The 12539-nt window shown below is 45.8% G+C and overlaps 1 protein-coding gene across 1 annotated transcript in view; it reads right to left on the minus strand.

Moving 5' to 3' along the window:
• LNX1 (ligand of numb-protein X 1) overlaps positions 1 to 12539 on the minus strand; it is a 107285-nt gene that overhangs the window by 29268 nt on the left and 65478 nt on the right. The window contains exons 4-5 of the mRNA XM_055138055.1: positions 7151 to 7353; positions 3313 to 3684 (exon numbers count right to left, since the gene is read on the minus strand). Of these exons, the coding sequence (XP_054994030.1) occupies positions 3313 to 3684; positions 7151 to 7353 (575 nt within the window). The remainder of the gene's footprint in view (positions 1 to 3312; positions 3685 to 7150; positions 7354 to 12539) is intronic.

Here is a 12539-nt window from a genome sequence, read left to right on the forward strand (position 1 = left end):
TGGAGGAGCTGGGAGAGAGAGCAGGGAGCAAGATGGAGCACGGAGAGATGAGTGGGAGAGACAGAAGGAGATGGGAATGAGGAGCAGTGTGAGGCTGGAATGGGGAGCTCAGAGAGACTGGAACAGGCACCTGGGGAGCGGGGATATCGAGAAATGAAGGGCTAGGGAGGAAGAGTGTGTGAGATGGGACAGACGAGAGGTTGAATAAACAGCACCTGATCAACCAATTGGCTTGGCCCTTGTTTCCTCCTCCGTCTGCCCCATGGCACGGGTCACCCCAGCTGGGCTAGCGGCCTGAGGACCACCCGAACCCGGATGGCCAGGGGGAGAGCCACCGGGGCTTCCCTGGCTGCCTTACAGCAGGCAATAATAAAATAGTAGAAAAAATAAAGCTGACTGGAGGCTCTAAAGTTGGAGGTAAGGATTGTCTGGAAAGGTTCCCCTGGGTGGCTGCATTTGAGGAGAGGCCTGAATGAAATGTGGGAGTGGTTCAGGCAAATATTTCAAAGGCTCTCCCCAAAGCCCTGAGTTGAAAGAGTTCTTGAAAATAACAAGAAACAATGCAAATGAGCCTGGGGACCACAAGGGAGAACATACTAGAACTTCTTCCACCTGCTTAAGAAATGAAAATGGAGAAACAAGGTTATATTTGACTCTAGGCTATGGTACGTATTGGGAATTTCAATCCAAGTATTTTCTCCTCAGAGAAGAGGGATGAGGCACTACATGCGAGATCAGAACATGTTGCCAACACTTGGAAGAATTCTATGAGCCAGTGCAGGGAGATTTGTATTTAAGGACTTTGTTTTTTTTTTTTCTTTTTGGGTCACACTTGGCAATGCACAGGGGTTACTCTTGGCTCTGCACTCAGGAATCACCCTTGGCAGTGCTCAGAGGACCATATGGGATGCTGGGAATCGAACCCTGTCAGCCACGTGCAAGGCAACACTCTACCCACTGTACTATTGCTCCAGCCCTGGGAGATTTGTACTTAAATGATCTAGTTCTTGAGGGCAGCCTCTGTCTTCTAATTCTTCTCTTCCTTGGAACTAGCTGGTACAACGCTCAGTCAACTACTGCAACTGACTCTCTTTCTTTATCATTTTTGCCTCAATCACTGAGTGGAACCTAAAACCAGGTGATAGACAATTGAAGATGTTGCTTTTGTTTTGTGATTTTGGGGAGGGCCATACCTGGTGGTGTTAGGGGGCTACCCTGGCTCAGTTCTCGGGGTCACTCTTAGGGACACTCAGATGGACATGTGTTGCCAGGGACTGAAACCTGGGCCTTCTAACGGCAAAACATGTGCTCCAGTCTGTTGAGTTTTTACTCTTGCCCTGAAAATATTTCTTAGGACAAGGTCTCTAATATTGCCTGTCTCCATTGCTTGTGGAGAGGTATTTCCAGAAAAAAGTGTCACTTTCTTTCTGAAACCATTCCAATGGCATCTCAATAACACCCATAGACTAGGAGATAAAGTCTCAATTTTTCAGCTTGTCTCATAAGACAATACCCGACATGAACTTTCTTATCACTCCTTATTTTGATTGCTTTTAAAATAGCTCTAGATATTAACTATTTTCCTATTCGTTTTTTGTTTGGGATTGCAAGGGGAGGGCATACCTGGCAGTACTTATGGCCTACTCCTGGCTCTGTATTCAGAGATCATTCCTAGAGGGGCTCAGGGGACCATATGAGCTGTTAGGGAGCAAACTGGGTTGGCTGTATGCAAGGCAAGTGCCTTACCCATTGTCCTATGTCTCTGGCCCTGTATTCAGTTTCTATTTTGTGTTGTATTTCCTTCACATGACCTTCCTTGCTTCATCAATCTGGTGGCCTTCTACTGATCTTCCAAAGTTCCGGTTCAAGAGTTTCCTCCTTTATGAAGAATTTCTAGGTCCATCCAAGCAAAACTTTATTTTACAATGGCACCATTATTTAATTTATCCAATGCAATGCTGTCACACCAGATGGCAGTCATTAAAAAAAAAAATTCCACATCCCTGATTGTATTTTGGTCTCCTTTGGGATAGAGGCCTAAGAAATCATCATTTCTGTTCTCCATCAGTAACTCAGATGAGGTGGACAAGCAGAAACTGAACACATTCTGGCTTCCTGAATGGGTTAGAATACAAGATCCTCAAGTATCCCAAAACAAGATCCTCAAAATTGTCTGTTAGGGGCTAAGAATAATTGCCTAGGGTTGGAAGCTTGCCACAAGTGTATGTGGGGTAGAGGGGAGTTAGGACACTATGATAATAATAGTCGTAAATGATCACTCTGGACAAGAGCTGCGTGCTGAAAGTAGGTAAAGGGATGTACATGACAACATGATACACTTTCAGTCCGTGCAAACCACAATGCCCAAAAGGAAGGAAAGAGGTTGGGGGAAGTGCTTGTAATAGAGGCTGACAGTGGGGGCGGGAGGGAAACTGGGGACATTGGTGGTGGGAAATGTACATGGTGAAGGGATGGGTATTGGAACATTGTATGACTGAAACCTCCAATGCACAAACAACTGTAACTGTGTATCTTATGGTGATTCAATTAAAAAAAAATCTGTTGTGAGACAATCTCCGGCCACTGAGAATTTCATTTGCCTAAATAATGAGTGGGCTGGAGCAATAGCACAGCAGCAGGACATTTGCCTTGCATGCGGCTGACCTGGGTTTGATTCTTCCACCCCTCTCAGAGACCTGGCAAGCTACTGAGAGTATCTCACCCCTACGGCAGAGCCTGGCAAGCTATCCGTGACGTATTTGATATGCCAAAAACAGTAACAAGTCTCACAATAGAGACGTTACTGGTGCCCCGCTCGAGCAAATCGATGACAGTGCTCGAGCTATGGGATGACAGTGACAGTCAGTGACAGTGAAATGGTGAGTGTTACGTCTTTCTTAGGCGGAGTAGGGCTTTCATTAGGTTGAGTTTCCATGGACTTGCCAAGAAGATGACTTATCCCACAGCTTCCCCGGAGAGCACATGAGAGCTTCATAAGGGAATCAGTACATCTGGTTGTGTTGGCCGCATCCAGAATGTCTCAGAATGCCCCTGGGTGTGAGTACTGGTGCTGGGTATGAGGATGACCCAGCCCTGTTAAGCTTGGGTGATCTTAAGCTAGTAAGGCTGCGGCACAGGGTCCACGGGGACCACCTGCAGTCTGACTGGAAACACCTCGGAACATTCATGACCCCCCAACCCAGCCTTGGCGTGAGTAATGCTCTTACCTGGCTCCCAGAGAGGAAACACACGTGGCATGTGGTGGGGAGGCATGAGGCGCAGGATCGCGCTCGCTGAGGACCCGGGACCCACCTGAATGAGATGCGCGGCACTTTCTGGGCTGCCGTAGCGCAGGTCATGTCCGTTGATGGCCAGCACACGGTCGTTCTCCTCCAGCTGCCCGTGGCGCCCCGCAACTCCTCCGTCCAGCACGTTAAAAATGAACACCCCGGGCTCATCCACCTTGCGCACCAGTTTTATGCCGAGCTGCTCCTCGGGGCTGCTTTTGTGGAGGATGACGTGGAAACTGTCCTCCCGCAGGGCGTAGGTGTCCAGGGCCTGGCCCGTGCTCCTGCTGCGGAACTTCTGCTCCCGCAGCACCGTCAGCCGCAGCACCTGGCACGGCTGCCGCAGCAGGCGCAGCGCGTAGTTGTGCCGGACGTTGCTGATGTCCATCCCGTTGACCTGCGGGGGAAGGAGGCCTCAGAACTGGGAGCCACAGACCCATTGGTTCCACCCACTCCCTAATCCAGAAGGCCACTCTGCTCTGCCACGTCATCTTGGGTCCAAACATCCCAGTCCTTCAACCTCCAAACCACTTCTTCTTCCGTTTTTTTTTTTTTTTTGCTTATTGGGTAACACCCGGCGATGCTCAGGGGTTACTCCTGGCAGTGCTCGGGAGACCATATGGGATGCTGGGAATTGAACCCGGGCCAGTGGCGTGCAAGGCAAATGCCCTACTCCTTATGCTATCACTCCAGCCCCCAACACCACTTCTAAGCCCGATGTGAGATGCCACTCACCAGGTGTGAGTGCCATCTGGTACCACGTCTCCAAGGAGGCACCTGCTCTACCTGGTCCACTCAGAGGACCCCATTTGTTGACCGAGTCCTATGCTCCCTTCTGTTGCTTGCTAGGCTTAGCTTGCAGCTGATAGAAGGAGGAAAGGGGAAAACAAAGAGTCCAAAGGAGAATTTTCCCCACTAAGCTCAAAGATGATGATGCTGATGCTAATAAACAATGATGATTTGCAGTGCCAGGGGTCGAAGGGTCTCACACCTGAGGGCTTTACTACTGAGCTATATCTCTGGCCCCTCAAATGATAATCTTATTTAAATTTTGATTTGGGCTGGAGTGATAGCACAGCGGGTAGGGCGTTTGCCTTGCTCGTGGCCGACCAGGGTTCGATTCCTCCGTCCCTCTCAGACTGCCCAGCAAGCTACCAAGAGTATCCCATCCGCAGGGCAGAGCCTAGCAAGCTACCCGTGGCGTATTCGATATGCCAAAACCAGTAACAACAAGTCTCACAATGGAGATGTTACTGGTGCCCATTCGAGCAAATTGATGAACACTGGGAAGACAGTGCTACAGACAGTGCTAAATTTTGGTTTGGGGGCTACAATCAGCATTGCTCAGGGCTTACTCTTGGCCCTGTGGTCAGGGTTCACTCCTGATGGTGTCCAGAGGACAATATTTGGTGCTGGGGATCAAACCCAGGTAGGCTTGTTTAAGACAAGTGCCTTACCCACTCTACCATCTCTTCCTCCAGTAAATGATTGTTTTAAACTGCTGCTCAGATCAAACAGGGGAGACATTTTCTTTTAGCTTGAGGGCCACACCCGGCTGTGCTCAGGGGTTATTCTTGACTTAGTGCTTGGGGTTGCTCCCTGCTGGGTTCAGAGGTCCTTGTGTTGCTGGTGATTGAACCTGGGCTTCTGCAAGCAAAGCATGTACACATCCCATTGAGCTCCATGGAGGTATTTTCTTTCAAATTTCTAAATAAATTTTTAATCTTGGGTCACGTAGACTGGACTTTACAGACCTGGTGACTGTGTGTATACATGCCTCTATGTGTGAGAGATGGGTGTTTATGTGAGTATGTGTGTGAACATATTTGGTGGTGTGTGACTGTGTGAGTGACAGAATGCATGTGTGTGATATTGTGCATGTGTGCATACATGTGTGTGGTCTCAAGATAGTCACCTTCAGAGCCTTTGACCCGTATGTTCAACAAAAAGAAAAAAAACTTGCATCTTCAAACAAACTCATGAGAATGGAAACTTCTAGGGTCTTTGATGAAAGACTGGATCATGTGATCACATTATTGTGCTACTTAAGAGCTCTCCAGGTTGGCCCTTTTATTTGTGCCTCGCTCTGCAGGACTTTCTGGCTTTCATTACTCTAGCTGGGCAGCTCAGTTGAAGGTTCCAGTTGTAGTGGTAGCTGTTTTCTGGAAGAAAGGCATTTTGAAACAGTACTACTCTCTGTGCTTAAGGACAGAGATGTCACCAAAGAAAAACAACCTTCTTGAACGTCACTGGGTTGGATTTTTTTTTTTTTTTGGTTTTTGGGTCACACCTGGCGATGCACAGGGGTTATTCCTGGCTCTGTACTCAGGAACCACTCCTGGCGGTGCTTAGGGGACCATATGGGATGCTGGGATTTGAACCCGGGTCGGCCGTGTGCAAGGCAAACGCCCTACCCACTATGCTATCATTCCAGCCCCTGGGTTGGATTTTTGTACCTTCCACAAGTGGTTAGAAGAGTCTTGGGTTGAGACTTCATAAGGCGTCTCCGCAGCTAACAGTCACCTATCTAAGTGCCCAGCAGATGGACAGGGAAGATGAGGCTTTCCTTCTGACCAGACAAAGCTCACCACCATTGACTAAGCATAGGTGAGTTTAAATCTCCTCGCCTCTGTCACCTTAGCGCAGGTCAGAGAAGGTGTTTCTGTCCTCAGGAAAAGTTAGCTGAATGTGCTGTGCGTCAATTTGCTTTATTATGTGACCTTATCGACAGCCTAAGTCCCCTTGGAGCAGGGAGAGAGCAGTGTGCATGTTGCCAGCCGCAAAGCTGACTATCTCTGGATCTTGGGAGTTCTTCCTTATTCTCCACATCAGAGGTCAGTGAGACACTCAGTGTTTGTACTATAATTGCTTCAGATTCTATCTCCTAAGATTCCCCTCAAATCAGAATTTTTTTGCCAAAGAAACAACACTTTCTGTGTCAGCAGCTGGTTTTCTTGACTTACCAGGAATGAGATGGAATTTTTGTTTTCTTAATTTGGGGGGGTCACACTTGTCTTAGTTCAGGACTTACTCTTGGCTCAGAGCTGAGGGGTAACTCCTCACGGGCCCGGGAGACCATATGGGGTGCCAGCGATTGAACCTAGGTTGGACATATGCAAGGCAAGTGCCATACCCACTTTTCTATCTCTCCAGCCCTGGAATTATCATTTCAGCATCAGACGGAAAATAGAGGATAGGGGAGGGACTGTCTGTCATCTAAGTCCCATATTTGACTTCAGTCTGATAAACTACTTTTCCTTCTTCTTTCCTTTTCTTCTGAAAGTTCTTCCTCCAAATCTTTCTCTCAAACCAAACCTCATAAGAGAGTAAAGTGCAAGACATTTTGTTCCCACTACCATGCCTACAAGGGAATTTGATGGGAACTGCTTTTGAGAATTATTACCACTTTTCCCAAAGAGGCCATTAAACTAAAGGAAATTTGCTTTAGAGGGATGTTGTGATTAGAGAAAACACAAAATGCCCCATGAATCTGCTCTGGAAACAACTTAAGAAAACATATTCTCCATTCCTATATTAGCTTACGTTATTGTTGTTTGAAGTCGGCGGGGGGGGGGGGAAGGAAGGAGAAGGGAGAAGGAAGAAAGAGGGGACAGGAAAAGGGAAGTGGAGAAAGGCAATATATTTATGTACAGGAAGAAAGTGGGAGAGGACAAGAAAAGGACAGTGACACTAGCTTGATGAATCTCAAGTCTCATTTGAGGAGCCATAGGCACATAATAGTGATCAAAGGAATGACTCTATGCTTGAATATTTTATTCAACCATTCGTTCATCCACCCAATTATTTTCTCTGAAGTGACTTTTGTGAGGCCCTTCTTATGGGCTCCCCAGCTGAGCCCCTACCTTTAATATGATATCTCCTGGCAGGAGCCGGCCATCTCTGGCGATCACACCGTCACGATAAATGTGCTGGATGATGATGTGGACCAAGGGGGTCTCGCTGCCTCCCACCAGGCGAATGGACAGGCTCTCATTGGGATCCGCTCGATTAATCTTGATGCTGGTGATTTCACCATCTGGAATCAGGTGGTGCAACCTTGGGAAGACTAAAATGGACCAGGACAGTGTTTATTAAAATAAACATCCACCCAACAGACATAATCCAGCCACTCTTCTTTTGATCAAAACTTGGTAGAAGCCAAACTAAGCTATTCATTGGCTTCCCTACCTCTGTGCCAGTGTGAGTCCCTCTCAGTGGAATGGTGGTTATTCTGGAATATTTTCCCTTCATCTTTGCTCAAAGAATGAAATGATCTCTTCTGATTAAAAGCTACCTCCATCTTTCTAAAGCAGGATATTCCAAGAGGGCTACAGGTGAAACACTGCATAAATGAGGAGAGAGGGGATGACAGGAGACTAGGGGACCAACTGGTAGAAGGGCGGCCCAGGAAGGAAACAGGTCAGAAAGCAGCCATGGTCTGCGTAGGATTGAGAAACACTGGTCTGAGCATACCAGGTCTGTAAAGTTTTCTTCCTATTTCACATCACCCTCAACCACTATGGCTATTTGTACTCATTTATTATATTTTCCACTGGACTGGAAGATCCCCGAAGACAAGTTCTGCCCAGACTTCAGTTGATGCTTATCAAGTGAATGTGATTACACGAATGAGTCCATTGAAAGAATGAACTGCACTTTATCACTCACTTAACGGAGAGATGAAACAAAACAAATCCACTCTTGTACTCTCTCAGATTGTTTTGAAGATTTCTTGCTGGAAGCCCCCACATTTCTAAAGCATAGACTGACAGTTCTTCCCACCAAATGTTTGTCAATGAAGGAATTGTCAAAGATCCTGATTCATGATTGAGAGAAGATCCTCGGTCTGTCTAAAATCTCAGAGTTTCAAATTGAAAGCAGACTCAGATCATCCAGGCTGGTGCTTTGATCTTTTAATCTGAGGACTCTGCTTGCTCCATGGAATCTTTCACAGCCTGACCTCCCACCTCATCCTCTACATCCCTCACCTCCATACCCACACACAGAAGAGTTGTTCTAGCTGTGTAGCATCAAAGTCAGGCCTTTCTTAGGGCCATGGATAGAGTTTCATGGTTGCAGTTATGTCTTACAAATTGGAGACTCTTGGTTCTACCCCCTCATCTTCCACTCCATACCACAAAGGCACTTCCCTTGCATGCAGCCGGCCTGGGTTCAATCCTAGGCATCCCATGTAGTCCCCCAAGCACTGTCAAGAATGATTCCTGAGTGCAGAGCCAGGAGCAACCCCTGAGCATCAATTGGTGTGACCCCAAAACAAAATAAACAAACCAAATGTTTTCCCCTCCCTTTATTTATTTATTTATTTTGCTTTTTGGGTTACACCCGGCGATGCATAGGGGTTACTCCTGGTTCTACACTCAGGAATTACTCCTGGCGGTGCTCAGGGAACCATATGGGATGCTGGGATTCGAACCTGGGTCTGCCACGTGCAAGGTAAACATCCTACCCACTGTGTTATTGCTCCAGCCCCTCCCCCTCCCTTTAAACGGGAGGATGCAGAAGGAATCCCATGAAATACTAAGCTGCTCCGGTTTGGAAAAAGGTGGGTCCTCAAGAGAAGCTCCTTTGGCTGCCTGAGGCTGTTTGGTGTGGTGGGGGTGGGAGGGAACAGCTGTCTCCGTAGCTGCTGAAGCTGTCTTTGCACTAAGATTATCCTTTGCTTGTATCTTCTGGGAAAATCAACCTGCAGGCTGGCTTTTGCCTAATGCATTCTTTAGGATCATTTTCAAAACCCATATCCTGAATCTGTTCTCCCTAATGAACTATAAGCTCATTAATGACTACTCAACTACTTAGGAACAATGCAGAAAGAAGGAAAATGATTTCCTTTTTGAGGGTTGGGGGCACACCCAGTGATGCTCAGAGGTTACTCTTGACTCTGCAATCAGGAATCATTCTTGGTGGTGCTCGGGAAAGATGGTTGGGGCACAACGGGATGCCAATGATTGAACCTGGTTCAGCTGGGTGCAAGGGAAGTGACCACTTTTACTATTGCTCTGGTGCAGATAATGATTTCTAAGTATTATAGAACATGATAAAGTCATTTAGCAGTCAGAGGTAACCCGTGACATTATAATTGTGGGTTTTGAAGTCTCAAAAGGATTTAATTTTTGGTAAGACATTGGTTTGGTTATAAGTCATGTCTAGAAAGCTGTCTATACTGTCTGTTCTTGGTGCTAACAGTATTGGGTGATTGGGCTCATTCAACTTTTAAACCTACTTTGATTCCATAAAGTAGGTAACGATGACAAACACTTATTAGGATCTGGCTGGTGATAAGCAAAAGCAAATTAAAAGGTTTTTTTGAGCAAAGAAGATGTGGGAATCAACATCAAATATGCTGCCTTTTCCTCCTTCCTCCTCCATCCTTTTCTTACCCTGCTGTCCCACAGCTTTCCAAAAACCATATTTTTGACCCCAAAGCCCCTTAAGACCAATGGATCTGATAGTCAGCAAGAACTTGTACAGCAATACTTGCAAGAAATGTTACTTGGAGTCACAACAATGAACCTCAAGACCCAAAGACAGAAACACTTCATCTTGTGCTGTTTGGAAAGAAATGGAGTTGGTGGGACTGTCTCCTCGCTGAGGACTAAGGGAAACTATTATTATCTACCAGAACTTTATTATGTACTGTGCAGCGAGCTAAACAATTCACACACCAATTTTTAGGTTAGTTCTCACACAATCCTATGAAATTTATTATTTTTATCCCTGTTTTTTCTTTTTCCTAGATGAAAAAAGGCTCTGAGAGAAGTAACCAGGTGAGGTTACTTAGCTAGTTACATAGCTAGTCAGCAGTGGGTCTTGTCTCTCCATGGATAGAAAAAGGTGGACAAGTCACACGGCCAGAGCTCAGCTACTGGTCAGTGTTTCTCAACTTTTTCCCCAACATGGTCCTCTTCTTACCTTGTTTCCTTTCTGTAGTCTACAGTCCTGCCTCTTGTTGACCCTCTTGTCTTGTGCCCTGGCCTCTATTGATGTGATTTTTTTCACCTGTGATCCCTATGAAATATCCTAGAGACCAATAAAGCTCAGAGGTCACTTTGGAAAATTTTATGACATGATGTAGAGATATGGGTCTCCATCTCACTCTGACTTAGTACCATGCCCAGTCCTGGAGTGGTAGCTTCTGTGTGCACGTTGGGCAATCACAGGTTCTCCCAGAATACCCAGGTGCACTTAGTAAGCTGTGAGTTAGTTTCACCTTCCAGCATCACGATGAGACCGCAGCAAGCTTGAAGGTGTGTGACTGGCTCCAAATCAAGCCCAGACCCCCACCCCTATCCCCAGGGTTTTCTTTCCTCTCTCGGACCTGGCCTCAGTTAAATCCAGGCCACTCGGCTCACCAGACTTCTTCAAACTTACACGGTTCTCTTTGGAAAATGATGCTCCGGAGATTCTCTGCCATTGTCATTTATATCTCATGTATTCTGACATTTTAATTTTATTTTTAAAAATGGGGGTAGGCGGGCCACACCTGGTGGTGTTCAGGTCTTACTCCTGACTCTGAACTCAGGGATTACTCCTGGTAGGGCTCAGGGGATCATATGTGGTGCTGGGGATTGAACCCCAGTTGGTTGTGTGCAAGGCACAATCTATCTCTCTAGCCCCAATATGTTTTTATTTTAGTCTCAAACAAATCCCTTGAAACTTGGTTCTATAATCTTTACACAAAAGTTCAGAGCCCAGAGCAATGCTTTACTATAGGATTCTCTTCTCAAAATGTTTCTGCAGGGGTTGAGATACTGCAGGGAATAAGATTCTTGCCTTGCAGGTGACTGGCTCTATCTTAAGCACTGCCACTCAGTCCCTAACACAGAGCAGGGAATATCCCCTAGCACCTTTAGGTTGTAGCTCCAAACTCCTTCAAAAACGCTTATGCAATAAGATCTTGGCTATTTATAAGTAAGGAATATCCCCTGGCACCTCTGGGTTGTAGCCCAAATTTCTCCAAAATATTTATGCAATAAGATCTTGGCTATTGTGGATAAAGATGTGGCATATATACACCATGAAATACTTTTGAGCTATGCAAGATGAAACCTTGCCATTTGCAACAACACAGATGGATTTGAAGGATGGGATGATAAGTGGAACAAATTAGAAAGACAAATATCAAATGATCTGACTTATTAGAAGGATATAAACAAATAAAGCAAGAAGACAGAGAAAATCCCTCTAGAGGTAACCCTGGATTCAAATTGCAGAATTGAAGCGAACAGACAGCAGGTAGAGAGGAAAGGGGTTAAAAATATCCAAGAGACAGTGTGGGGGGAGGGGAATAGCTCTTGAAGAGATGAGGAAAAAGCACTCTCAAAGCATGCACAACAAACCAATGCTGCCACAAGAAAAAAAACATTTTCAAAAAATTTTAAAAAAATGTCCTGCAATACACAGACAAATAATTCAGGCAGGAGAAAACTTTATATGGGATAAAATTAAGTAGGGTTTAACAACAGGGAGAGACAGAAAGGAACTCATTACCTTTTCATTTTTTTGTTGCACAAACATTTACTCCATGTACATATATGGTAGATACTGTGTGTTGCCACAGAAAGAGAACCTCTGTCCTTCTAGGTACAGTTACAATGATGGTCATTGCTACTAGAGATGTAGGTTCTTGAAGAATACAAAGGAAGTTGGACTGAACAAGTCAGGAAGGAGGAAAAAACTATCACTGAGCCTCAGAGGAGGACTTCGAAGGGCAGCTGAAGGGGAAAGAGAGTGCAGGCTGGACGGCACCACAAGAGGAGGGCAAGAGTCTACACAGGACTGTATTATGGTCAGCGTTATTAGAGCAGACGGTAGGTGATGAGTAAGCAAGCAGGGTGACCGTGGAGACTTCTCTGCAGGCAGGTCAATGACAGGGGTTTGCACTCTGCCTCCCAGTCCTTAGAGTGGAGGGCACTATGCTCTGGGGCTAGGGATTCCAGGTAAAACCCTTAGCTCTACCATTTCCTAGCTGGTGGACTTTGGCTACTTATCTAATCTCATCAACTGTTATGTTGTTACTATTATTATTTTTAATGTTTGCATATAAAATGTAAGGGAAGAAACGGGGTAGTACTGCCTCCATTTATGTAAAATGATACATTAAATGAAAGCTCTGTTTCTATTAGGGAAAACACACATAGAATCAATGATCCAGTAACTTCCTTTGCATGAATTTTCGAGCCATATCCCTTTCATTCAAAGTTTGGCAAGGTAACTAGAGCAAGGGAAACAACT

Source organism: Sorex araneus, chromosome 5 (assembly GCF_027595985.1).
Source record: "Sorex araneus isolate mSorAra2 chromosome 5, mSorAra2.pri, whole genome shotgun sequence".
NCBI lineage: Eukaryota > Metazoa > Chordata > Mammalia > Eulipotyphla > Soricidae > Sorex > Sorex araneus.